Below are 18,675 nucleotides of genomic sequence, written 5' to 3'. Positions count from 1 at the left end.
TCGCAACTTCGAGAGCTTCACGTAGCAAGTTTGATCCCTCTAACATGGACAGTGTAAGCAATTGTATGTCCTCTTTACTTGTTAATTCTGAAAGGTTATCCATGGCATCGAGAAAGATCTCCACCTCTTCTTCGATAGCATGGATTTCTTCGACAGGTTTGATGAGAGATGAGGGATCAACCTCGTTTTCCTCATCAGAGATGGCCAAGGAGTGAGCGAGAGGCGCATTATCAATACTTGGCTTCTTACTGGCAGGAGTCAATGGTAACTTGTTATTGTCGATTAAGTCTTGGATAGCTTCCTTAAGCTTCCAACAATTCTCGGTAAGATGGCCCCTACCTTGGTGATACTTGCAATGTGCATTGGGGTTCCAATTCGCCATCCTCTTCTCGACTGGTGGGTCCCCAAATGGTCCAATAGGAGTTATAAGACCTTTTGCATTTAATCGGTCAAATGTTGTGTCATAACTCATACCGATAGGTGTAAAGTTCCTCCTAAATGGTTTATTTTGTCCTTGATTATTCATAGCAAGGACTTCACTTAAGTGAAAGGTGCTAACATTTTTCGAGTGGGTGGTTTTGGAAGAAGAAGGATTGTCGTTCTTCTTGCCTTTCCAGCCTCTGTTGGAGTTATTGTTAGCAGCTTTCAGCTTAGCCAGGTCGTCTTCAATATTGATTCCAATGTCGTAGACGGCCTTGAAGGTATGGAGATTATTCTGGTATTTGAGATGCTTGGAGTACTTCTCTTGAAGGTTTTTGATGAATAACCTTACGAACTCTTTTTCACTTGGCACCTCGATCATCTTAGCTGAGGTTTCTCTCCATTTGTTGAAGAAAGAGGTGAAACCTTCATTCTCTTTCTGCTTGAGGATTTCAAGTTCCCTATAGTTAGTCTCAACTTGAATATTGCATTTGTATCTATCAACGAAAGCGTTTACTATAGGCTCCTAGGTAGAGGTTCTTTCTTTCTCAAGAGAAAAGAACCATTGTTGGCAAACAGTTTCGAGAGATAGTGAAAACAAGGAGGGAAACACTTTCTTGTCAATACCCTTAATACTCATTATTGTTTCAAAGGCTCTTAAATGAAAGTAAGGGTTGTCAATCGCTTTAAATTTCGGGATGTCGTTGGCATTGAACTTCTGCGGAAGAAGATCCTTGTCCACCGAGACCCCTTGTGAGCTAATCCCTTGAAACTTGTAGTCGCTAGACAGTTTGCTCATACTCTCTTGCATGAGGTCCATCTGTTGTTGTTTCACAGGATCATCAATCTTGAGGGTTAGAACCTTTAACGCCTCAGTCACAGTAATCAGTTGGTTCCTGAGCTCATTGACTTCCTCTTGAGTTGCCATTATTGTCTTAGCTTTCCTCTTACGAGCAATGGGTTTGTCGAAAAGTTGGACTTAGATAAAAAGGTTGTCTTTGATCAAACGCCCTTCCTTTCTTGACCACCCGCTGTAAATTAAACCAATTTTGTTTTAATTACTTGACTCAAATTTAACCTTGACTTTACGGTTTGAAAGAGAAAAAGCAAAAATAGGTGTATATTTTTGGCAAAAATAAGGTATATATTTTTGGGAGTTAAGTATAAGGTTCAAATTTAGGAGTTAAGTATAAGGTTCAAATTTTGGAGTTAAGTATAGGGTTCAAACAAGTTGATTTATTTGGAGGATTAATATCTGACTTACCCCCCTAAAAAAATGACGGAAAATACGCGCATACAAGACTTCCTTAGACATGGTCAAAGTGTACATTAGTGTGTGCTTTATACAGTGAGTGTAAGTGACATGCTTTGACTCTTGTGTAAGACCATGGGACTTAGTGCTTAGACTCGATTAATGACTTAACAAGGTATAATTACCAGTAAAAATTAACTAAATCGACTAGAAAACTGCTCAATTAGACAAAAGGTGATGACTCGAGCAACAAACCGAACTGTCGCCAAAACAACAGGACTGGCGCCTCTCTTTGCAGTGTAGCGCCAGATGACAGGACTGTCGCCAGGCGCTACACTCCATAGAGTGGCGCTGCAGTTCAAATCTTGGCGCCATTGCTGGAGCGTCGATCTGGAACTGCTTTCAGTGTTATTACTCTACAGGGTATGCCTAAAGTCGTACTAAGTCAATTATAATTAAATTATTAAACTTTATTTACTCTAATTAATTAATTAATTAATTAGGCAAAGTTCTTTTAGCCATAAATCAATTTATTTAATCTTAGCACAAGTCAAACAAATGGTTAGGAAAAACACATAGAGTATGCACAACCAATAATACACAAATAGTCAAGTAGGCACAACATGATGCAATGAGTTTGCAACCTAACCATGGCTCTAGTTCTCTAAAGTTCGGGATATGGGTTAGTCAATAGAGGGTCCATGGTTAATTGTCCGGATGCACCGCGCGGAAGCCTAACCGTGAAGGGTTGGCGCGAGTGAATGGGACACCACGAGTTTAGAAAAACTCGCTTCCATGGTTTGGTGAATTCAACATTCTCGGATGCACCCTTTGTTGCTCAGAGCGTTCAATCAGGTAGATGGAGCATGAATTTCTAGGGGGTTATGTCCATATATAGAACACATATGGGTTTCAGAAAAGTGAGAAAAACTCCATCAGGAAGTAGGATCGAGCAAACAGTGCTAAAAACTGGTCAAAATTAGAACGCATATTTCTGGCTCGGTATTGGAAGAACTTGGCGCCAGCAAACAGAGTCCAGCGCCACTTTTTGGCTTTAGCGCATGGCGACAGAAGCTGTCGCCTGGCGCTAACGTCAAAATGTTGGCGCTAGTCTTTGTTTGCTGACGCTAGTTCCTACATGCCTCAGCAGCTTTCTGTGCTCGATAAAATTTTTCAGTTTCGCGCAGCATTATTTTGATCCTAGTTGTGAAAGATATCCCTCAAATTTCCTACGTGTAAAATCCTATGTTTTAACTCATTACGGATGGTCTTACCAATGAGATCTTTTTTATGCATATGACAATAATGTTAATCAAAATTACGCACATGAAATACTTAGAACTTTTCGAGTCTCATCCAGTCATTCTAAATAATTGCCAAAATAAATTTTAGGAATTGAAATAGAAATCCTCCCCAGTGGAGTCGCCAAAAATTGTAGGGAATATTTCAAGCATTATCCCAAACTTGAACCCCATTGTGATCATACACTAAAGTACGGTGGCGTCCAAAGGGAAAGAAGATAGAGCAAAAGAGTCGCCAACAAGTTTTAGGAACTTGTAAACCGTTCACGAGGTGAAGGTTACACCCCTTAACGATCCAGGAGATCGTCAAATCTAATAGGTCTGGAACCATGACTGGTAGTTCAGGGATGAAGGTACAAATCCAACCTAAAAGAGCTTGAACCTGCCCTAATAATAGGCCTCTACTTTACTCTGATCGTATTCATGTGCGCTTTCTGACTAACATGCAATCAATTGGATTACCCTAAACCTTTTTAACCTATGTTGGTTGAATATTAATGCACAAACAAAACTATTATTGCTGATCACTTGAATTATGATCAAATTAACCCTAAACAAGATTATTAATTATCTTATTAAGCGTGATTACAAGTACAAATTCCCTTTAAACATGCATAAAAGGTGTGATCAAGCAATAGCAATAAATAACAAGCAACATAATAATAATCATAATAATAAAAATAATCATATACATGTTCATGTTAAAGAATAATAATAGCAAGATCCTAGGCATGATACTAACAAGATTAATAACAAACCCTAACATGTCACTAAACAATAAAAATCAAAGCTTTAACCCTAACATGATACTAACAATCATAAATATTAGGAAGAATATAAAAGGCATCATACTTTTAATCATACTTGATATTAGCATTTTTTAGTTGTTACCCTAAACATGATACTAGGAAGATCAAAACACCCTAACATGACGCTAGGAATCATAATAACAACCTAAGCATGATTTCTACATCATAATATCAATAAAAACCGTTAAAGCACTTACTTGGATGCCTCGTACCTCTTTTTAATAACAAAATGCACGCGTTAGTAACTTCAAGGAAAATAATAAACAAAGAATTAAATTAAATAATTAAAATAGAGGTTTGGGACCAAACCCTCAGAAATTAAAACCTTTCATGTCTAGGGCGAAGGCAACTTCGTACTATGCTAGGTGTTTCTTGATCTTGTGAATGCGGAATTTTGTATAAAGGTTGGTTTAGAAAAGAGAGAGAAAAAATAAGCTTTAGCTTCAAGAGAGAAGAGAATTAGAGAATTGGTGATTGTAGATTATTGTAGATAATTGAAAATGGAGTTTTTAGAAGGCTATTTATAGAGAAAATCAGCCAAAAAGATAGAAAAACAAATCAGAGTTTCGACGTGAAAAAACAAAGTTAGCGCCAAACGCTGACATTAGCGTCAGGCGCTAATGCTAGCGCCAGGCGCTAACGACTGGCGTTAGGCGCTAATCAAATCTTTTACGCGTTTTCTAAATTCAGATAAAATTTAACTGTACAGAAGAATAAAATCGTATTTTCATTAAAAACATTCTTTTATTCTAATTAATACTCTAAAAAGTCAACAAAAGTCAATTTATCAATGCTAATTGAATTAGGAATGAAAAGAACCTTCTAGAAGAATCTAGAAGACAAAAACCATTCCTAATTGCATTAGGAATGATAAATCCATATTAGGCCTCCCTCTAGATCATTGGGCCGCATATAAAGCTCAAACCGGGCCCAGTTTAGTAATTTGGCCATAACTTCCTCATTATTCATCGGAATTGGGCTTATAATATATCGTTGGAAAGCTCTTTTCAAGCCCCATCCAACTACACCATTATTGTACCCTTGCTATGAACCAACCAAACTGGATTGGCTGTTTTCTTAAAATAGGTTTTCAAAAACAGAGAGAAAAGAAAAAAAATTAAAACCATCCGCAACACTAAACTTTCCACACTTTCACTTCATTCGATTATGATTCGACGTGAAAGGTACTCATCATCGGGTTTGGTTTTGGGGAGACACAAATGGGTGTCTACAACTACAAATATGTCAGAAGTTTTCAATGGAGTCTTAAAATGGGCTTGTTGTCTCCCGATAACTGCCTTAGTGCAAATGACCTTTTTTCGAGTTAACTCCTATTTTGCAACTAGACGAAGTTGGAGTAAAAGAAGACTTTAAGAGGGCCATGAGTTATCAGAAAAGGCTACAAAGACAATAGAGGCCAACATGGAGAAAGCCATGCACCATGAGTTTGTTGCTTTTGACTATGATACCATAGGGTTGTATCAAGTTACGACAGGTCGTGGAAGGAGAAAAGCGGGTAAAGGTGGTAACTCCCACACTGTGAATTTGATGAGAAAGACATGTAGTTGTGAGAAGTTAAAAATATACAAGTTACCATGCTCTCATGTCCTAGCAGTTTGTCGGCATCGAAGCCTATCAAACTCAGATTTTATGGATTCTTTTTTTAGGACTGCCGAATACGGACTTTCATACTCAAAGTGTTTCACACCAGTTCTTGATCCTTTCCATTGGTCCACTTACAATGGGCCTAATGTTGTTAGTTTTGAAAGTTCACGGCCCACTTGTCATTGGTCCACCGTTTGAGGGATGGCATGACCTTGTTGAGGAGTTGCTTGGAGTTCGACCTAGCGTTGATGATAAGGGTAAGCCTTTTTTAGAGGGATCTTCTTTGAAGTTGACATGGCTCAGACGACACTTCTCACAGATTCCAAAGGGAGTCAATGACGTTACTGTTCAGCGACATAGTCGTGCTTACATTCTTACTCTCATGGGATCTATTCTCTTCGCGGACAGGAGAGGCGATGATGTGTCACTCTACTACTTGCCGTTACTTAGAGATTGGGAGACACCTTCGACCTATAGTTGGGGGAGTGCGACTCTTGGTTTTGTACCGTCAACTCTGTTAAGCATGTGAGAGAGGAGCGTGTCAGATTGGAGGCCCACTTATCCTAGTGCAGTTGTGGTCATGGGAGCACATTTGTATTGGTCGACCCTATGTAAGGAAGCCTCGAGATCGGCCACAGGAGGACCTTCAGGAAGAGGATGATATTTTAGGGACTCAGCATGAGCAAGGTGTTGTCTCCTTGGCATGCAGGTAGTGTATTGCTTACAGTTTTAGTTCTTACATTGTTGTCCCTGATTAAAACTAAGAATTATTATTAACTATTTTTAAAGTTGGCTACGTGTACATCTTTCGTGTGCGCATACTGCTTCTGGACTCTCATACTATCGAGGTGCGTTTGACCATCAGCAAGAGGACCAGGTATAATTGTTGTTTTTTTTTATGCATTGGTATTTGTTCATTATAATAGTTATATTAACTTATACAATTAACATACCTATTTTGGGAATTAGATGATTTGGCAGCCATATACCGTGGCGGTTATGGAGCGACTTCCAGACATTCACATTTGGTGTAAACGCGCCCCTCTTATTTGCTTTGACGTCGTTGAGTTCCACCTCCCAGAACGAGTCATGCGTCAGTTCGGTTTAGAGCAGCCGATCCCAGAGGCAGTAGTCACAGACATTGCTCTACACAAGAAGGATCGAAGAGGACAGCGTAACTGGGAGATTCGACATTCGGACCATGTACATGATTGGGATCGACGAGAGGCATTAGTAGTCCAGGGTAACCCGTTCACTGGGACTTCTTCACTAGTCATGACATAGTACATGGCTTGGTACCATCGCATCACGAGGTAGATCATTACTCCACCTTCGCAGCCACGCCCCCCAAGTCATTACCAGCCATCTAGCTCGAACCTAGTACTTGTATGAACTTCATTTCATTTCAATTATAAAGTAGTTATTTCATTTTTGAATTCATTGTACTAACAATAAAACTAACTTCAATGCAGGCACATGCAGTTGCTGATTTGCACGCGAAGCTATCGAGAGCTACTAAGACCATCTCTGATTTGCCACCACACAAGGCTCTACCATTTTCCATTCAAATGATACAGAGTCTTACATCATTTTGTGTGCAGACCTTGTCTAGGGTGGGGCATTCACACCTTATTAAGCAGCCTCTAGTGTCCACCTCACTATCTTCTTCTGCTTCTATTGTGCACACTCGGCCGATTAGACCACCATCCCATCGTGGTGGTCATTCATCACGTGCCTTTCATCCACCGACTCCCATTCTCTCTCCCTTGCATGCTCCTTCCCCCTCTCCTTTACATGGTCCTTCTCCCTCTCCTACGGTTCGACATCCAATTGTCACTTATGCTCCACTTTTTCCACCTCCCCCACCCTTTCCTCCTCCTCCTCAAACTCTACTTGTTTCTCCTCAACATATCATCGTCACATCTCCTCCACTAGTGCAACACCAATATCAAAGAGTTCGATGGCGTGGAAATAGTAAGTCTCAGCTTGGAGTTGGAGTTGGCCTACATGATATTCCATAGGACGAGACAACTACATCACCTTCATCATCATTTCATGGGAAGAAGCAACGTACGAGCTAGGTGTATATTTTGGTACCATTGACATATGCTATTTTGCAAATGATTAGTATTTGAGACTTTGTTTATATTTTATTATTTGATAAGTATTTGGCATTGCTCTTAGATTACCTTAATACAATTTTGACTTCCATGGATTAGAATGTTTAAGTAACTTGTTATTTGTGGTGGTTGTGTAGAAGATATGGTATATGGACTTTCCAGGCTGAATAGTAGGTTTTAAGGTTTTACAGGTACACTTGCAGGTTTTTTTTGGCTGATTTACTAATATTTTGTTTTAAAAAAAATTTACAGCAAAAGCGGTTTTCATTTTATAAACCCAAGTAGCGGTGTATGAAATTAAAATCGCTACTTGAAGTAGCAGTTTATTCTCTTAACACCGCTAATTCAAGTAGTTGTTTGTTGCTGGACCGAGAAAAAAAAAAAAAAAAAAAAAAAAACCAGTTTGTTCTCATTAGCTGACGTGGACGGTCCGGTGGGAATTATAAAAAGATTGGTTGTATTTTGAAAATTGCGTGTTTTCCCAACATTATTTTGGGAAGGAAAGGCTTGAAAATGTTACCTAATTGAGATATTTTACTGATTTATTTACAGAAATGTTATTAGACATATGATTTTTTTTATTTTTTTTTTAAAAAGCCTCCATACGTACGTAAATGCTCCGTGATAATTAGGATTCCTTTTGTTATAGTCGGTGCTTGAGAAATTTTTTGGCATTTTACTCTGAAGACAGAGAGATTCAAGCTCCTCATAAAACTGGTAAATATGTTATTCTGCTGGTACTTTGGCTTCAATCCGAAATATTGGAACTTTTTTCTTTTTTAATGTACTGAGTTTTTATCTACTTATGATTCAATCTTGATGAAATTGCATTTTATTTTTTTCATGTTTTTTTTTTTTTTTTAAAGTTTAATTCTATTTTCTGGGGTAAGAAATTAAGAATTACCCGTTATTTTATGATTTTTGTCCTTTGGCAATGATCGTTGATTCCCATTTGACGAGTTTGACAGTTTATTTATGCACATCTGTTATAGAATTGTAAGCTAATCCAATTGAATCAGTTGAAAATGTTAGATGTTTTTATTGTCAATTCCATGCTCATATAACTATTAAAAGATCGATTAATGACATTTACCCCATTTATATATATATGATTAAATGATATGATAAGCGAAAACGCAAGATTATATAGCTAACTTATAGTCACATAGCTTTATAAATATGCAAAAATGTCAAATTGATCATTTATACTCCTAATGTGTGTTAGGTACTCACATGTTCAAAATTTTGACTTAATTGGTCTTTGATGAATGTATAAATTGGTTCTTTTGTTTCAAAAGTCAGAGAAAATTTGACATTGAAGGGTAGTTTTGCGCACAGGGTTGGAAATTAGATGATTCCATAGAAAAATGCCTAAAATTGTGTTCATGTTAATGCTAATATGATCATGTATTCTGACTTCTGAGCAGAGACAGACTTGTTAATAAGTTGGAATTATACGGGGCATGATACTATGGATCGCCTAGACAATGCAGCACGCGTTATGCTAGTTTCAGATCTTGACTACACAATGGTATTGTTTCTTTTTCCTTACCTCATGAAACTAGTCCGCTTTTGGTTTCAATATCTTGTTGTTTTGTTCATCGGAGATGGTGGTATTCACAGGTTGATCATAATGATTCTGAGAATAATGCTCTCTTAAGGTTCAATGCACTGTGGGAAGCATATTTTCGCCATGATTCCCTACTGGTGTTTTCTACGGGGCGATCACCTATTAGCTACAAAGAGTTTAGGAATGAAAAACCCTTGCTTACTCCAGATATAACTGTTATGTCTGTGGGAACTGAGATTGCTTATGGGGATTCTTTCGTGCCTGATGTTGATTGGGAACAATCTCTCAATCACAAGTGGGATCGAAAGATTGTGACAGAAGAAACTGATAAGTTTTCCGAACTTGTGCTTCAGGTCTCACTTTAGGCTATTGGCAGATATGCCAAATTTCCAATGAGATATTTCTTTTTGCAAAATAATGTAATATACGCACTTTTGGATTTCAATGGATGAGTAGATATTCATAGAGCCTATTTTCAAATGCTGAACACAGTCTGAAACTGAGCAGCGGCCTCACAAGGTTAGCTTCTTCGTGGACAAGGCCAAGGCGTCCAAAGTGATTGAGGTTCTTGAAGCACGCCTAGTAGAAAGAGGGGTAAAATTTTCTGGTATCCTTTTGCAACTCTGATACTTCAAAGAGGTTATCCCCTTCTATTTTGAACACTTGATCAGAAAAATGTTATTTCTCAGTTAGACATCAAAATTATCTATAGTGGCGGGGTTGCTCTGGATGTGTTGCCAAGAGGAGCTGGCAAAGGACAGGCTCTCTCATACCTAACGAATAAATTTGATGGTAAAACTCCTAGGAACACTCTTGTATGTGGTGATTCGGGAAATGATGCCGAGCTGTTCAGTGTTCCAGGAGTTTATGGTGTCATGGTTAGTACTTAAGTATATCCAAAACGTCGTTTGTTTTCCTGTGTATTCTTTCATTTTAGTTGATATTAATTTTTCAGTTAGCAAAGCATCTCTCATCTATTCACATGCAGGTCAGTAATGCACAAGAAGAGTTACTGCAATGGCATGCATTAAATGCGAAAAACAACCAGAATATACTTCATTCCTCTGAAAGATGTGCTGCTGGTATCATACAAGCCATTGGCCATTTTGATCTAGGGCCTTGTATATCACCAAGGGATAAGATGGACTCTTTGGAATACTCAAAGCAAAATATGAATCCGGGATTTGAAGTTGTTAATATGTATCTGGCTTGTGAGAAATGGCAACGTGGAGAAGTTGACAAGTCTGAGAAATTTATTCAGAACTTGAAGTCAAATTTTGTACGTGTGATTCTGAATATCTCATCATAGAACTACATAATTAGTACTTCCTCTAGAGATGAACTTTGTTATCCTAGAACGCATACATACAAGGACATATTGTTCTCAACTTTGCAATTATAATTAGAAGGCTGAGAAAATTTTCATGTTGTATAGTTTTGGTTGAGATGCTAAAGCCACTTGTGTTTCTTTTTGTTATTTGACAACCAGCTTTCATCAGGGGTCTTTGTCCATGCTTCTGGAGTAGAGAAACCTCTCTATGACTGCTTAGATGCACTGGAGAAGTCTTATGGACATATGCAAGGTCGCCGATTTACGGTGTGGGTTGATCGAGTTTCTTCTGCTCAGATTGGTTCTGATACTTGGCTTGTGAAATTCGACAAGTGGGAATTGTCAGGTGATAAATCTCTCTTTCTCTTTTTTTTTTTTTTTTTTTTTTTTTTTTTTTTTTTTTTTTTTTTTTTTTTGTCGTGCTTGTAGTGATTGATAAGTTCTAATTGTTTTTGCTTAACAAACCTTCCTTATCATAAACCACAATTAAACTCCGGTTAGGATTATGTGAGATTTAAAAAATAGCTAGTATGGATTAGGTTTTATAGCATAAATCATTTCCATAGCTATATTTTTTCCTTACATGGCCTAGATTGATGAATTTGTCCAAAGAATAACACATGAAGACATACGAGAGAAGAGAGAAAAGAGGAGAGGAAATAAAAATAAAAAGGAAAAATGGAAACTAATAATCCCACCTTTGCCACTTCTGCTCAAAACAATCTCAACTTTTCGAATTCCCAAAATAATCCCACCTTTGACCCTCATCTTTTCAAAATGAGCCTTTTAACACACAACTTGTTTAACAGGTTAACTTCTTTTTTTTTTTTTTCAATCTCTCATCTCCCACTTAGCTATCCGCCATAACCACCACCACATCACCACCTAACCCAACCACCTTCTTTCTCTCTCCTAACCCTGACCATCGCCATCCACCCATAAAACCCGCTTAACACCAACCACCTCAGCCACCCCGAAACACCACCGCCCACAAATTCCAGCCACCACAAACTCCCACCACCCTCAATCCCCACCACCCACGATGGCCACGAAACCCAAACACCCCCGCCGATCTCACCCACGAAACCCACCATCCCCGAATCCCCACCACCCACGAATCCCGACCACCCACGAACCACGGCCACCACAAAGTCCCACCACCCACAAATCTCGACCACCCACGAAACCCAAACCACCCCCGCCGATCTCACCCACGAAACCCACCAACCCCGAATTTTGACCAACCGACGAAACCCACCAACCCCGGAATCCCGGCCAACCCACGAAACCCAAACCACCCATGAACCCCGATCTCCCACGAAACCCAAACCACCCCGAAATACCGCCGCCTACAAACCTCGACCACCCACGAACCCCGATCTCACCCACGAAACCAGGATTGGGGAGGTGGGGAAAGGGGAGGGGTGGTGAAGTGGTGTGTGATGCGGTGGACGGTGGTGGGGAGTTTTTTTTTTTTTTTTTTTAAAAAAAAATTGCAAAAATTAAAATTGTACCAATTAGAAGGTGACACGTGGCAAGTCACCTTCTAAAATAAGTTACCAATTTTACAAACCGGTAAAAGGCTCATTTTTGAAGATGGGGGTCAAAGGTGGGATTATTTTGGGAATTCGAAAAGGTGGGATTGTTTTGAGCAGAAGTGGCAAAGGTGGGATTATTAGTTTCCATTTTTCCAGATAAAAATAAAAATAAGAAGGAAAAAAGTAGAACAAATTAGTAAAATACTATTAGAGATGACCAGGTTACTGCAAATGGGGGTATGTTGAAATTCATGGGAAGTATAATTTTTGGTAGTTGTTTGGTTAGCACTAAGTAAAAGAAATGGAAGAAATAGATAATTCTAGGAAAATTGATTTCCCGCAAAACATGAGAAGTTACTTACCTAACATCCCCTTAGTCAACAGAAATTTGTGGGAATTCATTTACCTAACATCCCCTTGGTAAATAGAAATGGGAGATTCCTTTGGTGCCAACCAAACAAATTATGGCCATTTCCTGGGAAGTACATAATGGAAATTACTTCCCATAAAATAAAAATTCCCACGGGAATTTAATTCCCTTGTGAACCAAACAAGCCCAAAGTATAATAAAGATTTCTGTATGTTATTGAGTTAACAGCAATGTATAAATTGTTTTCTGTCTTTCCATTGTCATTTTCTCAGAACTTTAAGATGCGCTTTTTGCTGGAAAAAATTTAGGAAGTTCCCAAACCAACAAGGGGTTATTTAATGAGCTTGATCAGGCTGGTTATTTTGGGGTTCTATTGCAGAAGGGAGGGTCAACTCATTAATTTAGAGGGTAGATATTTACATAATCTGCTATGTTATACTACTCTAGGATAAAATTTACCAGACAGGTTAATAATTTACCTTTACTGTCTTCTGATTGCATCATACCTGGCAAGATAACTCTCGAGTTAGCAAAGTTTAACAGTCAAAACTCAACCCAAAATCACTCGACTCGACTCAAATTTGAGTGTATCTCTAACATGTGAAAATGCACTCGGAGAGTGTGCAGGAAGACATTGTTAGTTGGATGTTAATTTTTTTACAAGTACTCCAAATTGTTTTGCTGTTTTGATATTTAACTTTAAGCACTTATTCAGGTTAGGGAAATCATCAAATCAATGAATCAATTTGACTAAAGCTTTTCTTCTGTCAAATTGGACCATGAGTTGAATTTGAGCATATTGAACTTGACTCAATTTGATCCCTAGCTCATAGAGTCATAGTCATATTGTCCTCAAATGAGCAGCAGTAAGACCATTTCATTTACTGCATTCTGATTATTTCGTTTTTTAGGTCCTTGTTAGCCAGGGAACCTTTGGTGTATTGTAATATATAGATTGCAACTACTGTCTTCTTCATTTGATCTCTTCAAATATGATTAAGATTCATCACTCTGTCCGTTTTCTTTGCTTTTCTGGTGGTCCTACCTTGTCTCAGAGCTGATCGAACAGTAAGGACTTCAATTTGCTCTTTCAGATGTAGAAGCTTCAGATACTGAACTTTTACAGGTTATCTGCAGTTCTCGTAACCATTTAATAGCTCACAAGCACTTATTGCAGAAGTCTGTAGCAGGCAGGCCTTGCTTTTCACCTCAGTAACATTAAATAATATATATATCTTAGAACATTCAGCAACTCAACTCTGCCAATGGATACAGGGTCTTTCCATTGGATATGTTGATGGCCCAAATACATTGAATTATAGCTTTCATTTAAAGGGTCAAAGCCTCATATCAAATCTTTATCATCCTTGAATTGTGTCGTGTACTTCTATCTTTACAGTTTAACAAATCAACTCACATTTTATCTGCAAGAAACATTATATGCCACAGTTGGTTTTCATGCAATTCTCTCCACTCAAATTCTTTTTGGATTGAAATCTTTTATCTAATCGGATTCAATGATCACTTATCATCTTGCTTTGCTGGAGGGGATTTGGTTCTCAATGCCGATAATTTTTATTACTAGAGTATGATTTTGGGAAGAGAATATCTGAACCAATGTTGAATTCTTTTATCGTATATTCCATCCATATTATGACATGGACTCTGATATATTTTTAAATATTCATGGGTTCTGAGTAATCCATTTTCCTCTCAATGTAGTTTGTGATATCATACTGTAGTATGTTTGTCTTGCTGTTGAAATAACCAGAATCTTTGCTGTCTTGATAAATTTTGCTATGGCGTGTCTAGGTAAGGAGTGCCGTTGCTGTTTAACAACAGTTTTACTGAACTTAAAGGTATCATTTCAAAAAAGTTTTGATCAGCTAAATCCTTAGATTCAAAAAAGACTCAGCTTGACAGTCGTGCTGATATAAGTTGTGCATGAATTTCAGCCCGAAGGATTCACTTGGATGCATGTACACCAGACATGGATGAACGGAAGCACGTTAGAAACTGAAAGGGTGTGGCTGTTCTAGAACCTTGACTAAGAAGGTCGAAGTATACCTAAAAGAAGGAATGACAATTACTATTGGAGGTTGTTCGTTCATGGGTAGAACCGTAGAAGTGCTAAATATCTGGGGAAAATAACTAACTTCTCCTTGCTTCTCTTCCAGGAATGGATATGGAGTTATAAGTTTCATAAAACCATGTAAGTTACAGATACAATGGTGCTGATAAGGGAGACAAATTAAACTTTCCTGTACGCTGCTTGCTGTTATAGATAAAGGGTTTGGTTAGAGCAGTGTATGCATTTTTAATCACATGAATGCAATTTATACACAATGGTCATTTTTTTAAAATTGTCATGGTTGAAGACTTGGAGGTTTATTGAACTTTGTCTAGTAAAGCCAGGTTTTGTATTAGATGGCCTCACAATAATTTATTCTGAGATAACAGTGAATTCTGAACATGTCTAGGAGGGGTATTTTAGGTTTGCGACAATTTAGCATAAAATAAGATTTGTACATTTTGACAAAAATTGAATTACATTATTACAACTTGTCATTTTGTTGAAGACTTGCTCTTGAAGTGATGGTGTGAATCTAACTCCCAACTTTTCTTCAAAAAGAACAAGAAGAAAAGCAAACAAATAAACAAATTTATGCCCAATCACTAGACCCAACAAATCGGGTCATCATTTGGGTCGGGTCATTTTGAAACGCGTTCGGGTCAGATCATTTCGGGTTTCAGGTCATTCAAAAATCGGGTTAAGTCGGGTATCAGGTCAAGTTCGTGTCATGTCATTTTGATTGGGTCACTTCGGGTCGGATCAAATTTGGGTCAACATATTGCGTCATTTCAATAAGCTAAAGTTCGGATCGTTAGAACTTGTTTTAACAAGGCTTTTCACTTCAAGCCAAGTTTAATCTTGAAGTTAAACTTGATAATATTAGTATAAACCTAGCCGAACTATGTTCAGTTTAGCTTACTTTGTAGCTAGTCTTTTGTAAATACTAGTCGTTGGAGCACGCGCGTTGCGCGTGCCCCCCCCCCCCCCCGACATTTAGATAAGGAAGCCTCGTTGAATTGTTATTGGGGTTATATATGCACCTATGTTCAAGTCACGTAAAGCTAAGGGCAACTTATAAATATGTTTTAACTACGAGCTTTTTGTTTAGTTTGCACGGGGTGCAACGTTCTTATTATCTTAGTGATGGATGTATACTAATATTGTAAACAATTAGTGATTGCTAGTAATTGTAAGGGTTAAGAAATTTGTCTTTGCTTAAGAAATGGTGGTAAACTATTATAAATGGGTCTCAGATGTGTGCACCCTTGATGCCTTATTGAAATGCAACTAAGCAAATGATGTATTATAAGACGACATAATGATAACTGGTATATATTGTATATACAAGGACATGTATGAAAAAGGAAGTTCTATACTTGAATTCTTCTAGAGTTCTAGTGGTAGGATATGTAAATTTGTAGACGGCCGTATTTGGAAAGTCATTGGGTGTGTTTTTTTGGTAAGATTCTGTTGTAATTGGTTTATGTATTTTTGAGTGGTCCATCCTGTTGTTTTGTTCTGCCTTCTATTTTCTATCTATTTCTCTTTTTTTTCGAAGTTTAAATTCTTGTGAGGCTGAGTGTTTAGTTTTTGCCTAAGACAATGGGGAGTACCGGTAGCACAGCAACCTCCGAAAAAGCATTTACACCACCAACGTGGCGACTGAATCCGGCGCAATCAAAGGCAGAAAATATTGCACGTTTTCGGTTGTACGTTAGAGATGTGACGCAACAGATGAATAGGCATCTAGAATTGCTGCAAAAAAAGACGCTGAAGGTTGGGCCGTTAAAAGAAAAAGGCAATAAAACAAAAAGAGAAGCCGAGAGGGATGGCTGTGGAGAATGGCCTGTTATTGTTGTTGAATCAGACAGCGATGAAAGGAAACCAAACCTAATACAAAGAAGGTGAGACCAAGGAACGCGAAGAGACAGATGAAGAAAAGGAAAGTGAACGCGACTACTTGCATTCTGTTTGTTTTTAAAGGGGGTTTTTAGGGTTTGGCTGTCGTTTACTTGCCTGTTTTTTAGGTGGTAGTTTATGGTTGGAAGCTATTTAGTAATGGTAGAATTTAATTGGTAGGCTGTGTTTTCTTGGAATATCTACTGTAATCAGTAAAACAAGCTAGGGTGTAATTACAATGAAATCAAGTTCTATTTTCTGAAGAATGGATGATGTTTATTATATAATTTGTGTTTTTGTAGATTCTGAATGGCAATTTGAAATGTATATGTGGTATAAATGGCTAATATAGTAACATCGTAGCAGTGCAGAAATTGTAACTATAAATAGACACGCTTTGATCCTGCCATGAGCTGAAGCTAATGAGCCTGCACTGTGCGAGATATATGGCATACTATACAGACATTAATCTATTATAAAGAATAATTTGGTTAACTATTCGGTATATTATTGCACAACACTTGAGAGCATCGTGTTTATTGGAAGACCTCAGAAATTTAGTCTTTAGGAATGTGAAGACTGCATGTGTGCTTATTTGCCTTTGTTAGACTAATGTACCAGGCTGCATATAAAGAGAATCTATAACAGGAGAAGCTATCTTCCTGCATGGTAATTATCTTGGCTAGGGTGTCTATAGTGCTGTAACATCTGATACCTGACTGAGTCTCAGTGTGTCTAATGTCTATAGACACTCACATGGCTACAGTTAGTGTGAAGCTTGTGGCTATTATTTACTATGTTTTGCTGGGGTGTTTGTGTATAAAAGGCACTCAGATTTGCTGTGAGAGATAGTGTTCTTCTATAATAATGGTATGTTTGCTAAGTTTAGCAGTGGAAGATATCTGTTTTACTACTGAAATTGTAAAATTTACTTATACTTGTATTTGCTGTGCTGTTTTTGTGCAGGCAACCGATAATGCAATAATGAAATGGGTTCTGAGCATTGATCAGCAACATCAGAAATTAGTAGTATGGGGTTCTGTCCATAGCAATTTGGTTTTCAGTCACCTGTGCTTAGTTCACTATTAATGGTTTTAGTGCATGTGTATTTTTTTTTTCAGGAAATTCCTAGTCGGTATCATCAATTTCTAGCAAATCAGGGTGAAGCAGTCACCATTTATTGGGGTGCTGAAGGTCTGTCTTGGTCTGTGACTATTCAGAAGGGTGTGAACGCTAGCGAAGTTAGTTACATGCATATGGATGAAGGCTGGAAAAACTTCATCGAAATAATGATGTAGAAGTTGGAGACACACTAATAATGTATTTTAAAGGCAATAGTGTGATTCACACCAGAACATACGCCTCCCATGGTGAAGAAAAGACACATTTAGGTACGTCGATACCAAGAATTGCTACAGAAGAAAGAGCACTTCCACTAAGTAGGTTGGAGCTTGAAGTTCATCTAAGGCTGATGCAGCAAAGAAGCTCTTATCCATCATTTGAAGCTATATTTCGTGCTCCATACATCAAAGAACGAACTCTTGTATGTGTCGCAGTATCGTGTTCATGGTTTACGTGTTCATGTTCTATTGTTTTGCAGTTGTTGATATATGAAAATGGTCTGTGAGGGCTAATTTCTTTAAATGATAATCTGTACAGGTTGTCCCTGCATCGTTTGCAAGCACTTATTTTCAGCATATGCAGCCAAGTACTGTTGTTCTCATTCGTCACAGACTTAGACAGTGGTGTGCCGAGTTGCATATTGCTCGACAGGGGAATGTAATAACAGGTTGTTCCCTGAGAAACGGTGTCAGGGTGTTCTATGAGGATGAGCGCATTATTAGTGGCGTAGGTGCATTAGTAGTCTATCGTGAAGGATATCCTCTCCTATTCGAATTTCAGCTAGCACCACGCTAACAATGCTAGATTATTCGGTCATTTATTTCTGAAACACCTGTGGTTTTTCATGGAAGTAGTACTTTTAACAGGCTTATGTGTATGCTTGTGCTGTAACACTAATTTCATTACTATGTAAAAGTAAGGTGTATGTGTTTCTAATCTATTGTTTACTGTTATTCTATTGTAGGTTTTCTTATAACATATATTCTTCAATTTGTGAGTTGCATATAGGGTATCCTCTAAAGTTAGATTGTAACCTTGGTGGTTTGCCCAGATCCTGATAGTAGCTGTTGTTTTTATATATCTGACCAAATTAACTATGAGTTGAAAGTAGTTAGTTTTATTCTTGGTTGTTATCCGTTTTGTTAATAAGAAGAGTATTTAAGCATCTTGTGTCTTGTCACTGTAAAGGACACTTAGCAGACTATATAGTGAGGGAATCCTCTTTTGGAAAAGTGACAAAGGGTGGGTATGGATGAAAGGCTGTA

The 18,675-nt window shown here is 38.0% G+C and overlaps 2 protein-coding genes across 3 annotated transcripts; both read left to right on the top strand.

Annotated features, from left to right (window-relative positions):
* The first annotated feature begins 5,523 nt into the window (after positions 1 to 5,523).
* Positions 5,524 to 6,671, top strand: LOC145627790 (serine/threonine-protein phosphatase 7 long form homolog). Its single transcript, XM_081680137.1, has 3 exons — positions 5,524 to 5,912; positions 6,177 to 6,264; positions 6,357 to 6,671. Exons 1-3 carry the CDS (start codon positions 5,524 to 5,526, stop codon positions 6,669 to 6,671), a joined length of 792 nt encoding a protein of 263 aa, XP_081536263.1.
* Positions 6,672 to 7,948: 1,277 nt separating this feature from the next.
* Positions 7,949 to 14,743, top strand: LOC145626850 (sucrose-phosphatase 2-like). 2 transcript variants are annotated; one of them, XM_081679323.1, is made up of 9 exons: positions 7,949 to 8,224; positions 8,935 to 9,038; positions 9,131 to 9,430; positions 9,570 to 9,671; positions 9,767 to 9,955; positions 10,066 to 10,356; positions 10,567 to 10,753; positions 14,128 to 14,174; positions 14,271 to 14,742. In XM_081679323.1, exons 2-9 carry the CDS (start codon positions 8,979 to 8,981, stop codon positions 14,352 to 14,354), a joined length of 1,260 nt encoding a protein of 419 aa, XP_081535449.1. In that variant the 5' UTR covers positions 7,949 to 8,224; positions 8,935 to 8,978; the 3' UTR covers positions 14,355 to 14,742. The 2 variants fall into 2 exon arrangements, with proteins under 2 accessions (XP_081535449.1, XP_081535450.1); XM_081679324.1 differs by having other exon boundaries at positions 8,177 to 8,224; positions 8,941 to 9,038; positions 14,271 to 14,743.
* The last annotated feature ends 3,932 nt before the right edge of the window (positions 14,744 to 18,675 follow it).

This window comes from Chenopodium album, chromosome 4, assembly GCF_948465745.1.
Source record: "Chenopodium album chromosome 4, dcCheAlbu1.1, whole genome shotgun sequence".
Classification (NCBI taxonomy): domain Eukaryota; kingdom Viridiplantae; phylum Streptophyta; class Magnoliopsida; order Caryophyllales; family Amaranthaceae; genus Chenopodium; species Chenopodium album.
The sequence above is the reverse complement of the archived record's forward strand: the minus strand, read 5'-3'. Positions and strand labels throughout refer to the sequence as shown.

Bases quoted from the DNA above. Each gene is read 5' to 3' on its own strand.
- LOC145627790 (XM_081680137.1), top strand. From the start codon at position 5,524: ATGGGCCTAATGTTGTTAGTTTTGAAAGTTCACGGCCCACTTGTCATT. The intron at 5,913-6,176 runs GTGAGAGAGGAG...CTATTTTTAAAG, and splicing joins CCGTCAACTCTGTTAAGCAT to TTGGCTACGTGTACATCTTT. The intron at 6,265-6,356 runs GTATAATTGTTG...TTTGGGAATTAG, and splicing joins ACCATCAGCAAGAGGACCAG to ATGATTTGGCAGCCATATAC.
- LOC145626850 (XM_081679324.1), top strand. From the start codon at position 8,979: ATGGATCGCCTAGACAATGCAGCACGCGTTATGCTAGTTTCAGATCTT. The intron at 9,431-9,569 runs GTCTCACTTTAG...TGCTGAACACAG, and splicing joins TTTCCGAACTTGTGCTTCAG to TCTGAAACTGAGCAGCGGCC. The intron at 10,357-10,566 runs GTACGTGTGATT...TTTGACAACCAG, and splicing joins AGAACTTGAAGTCAAATTTT to CTTTCATCAGGGGTCTTTGT.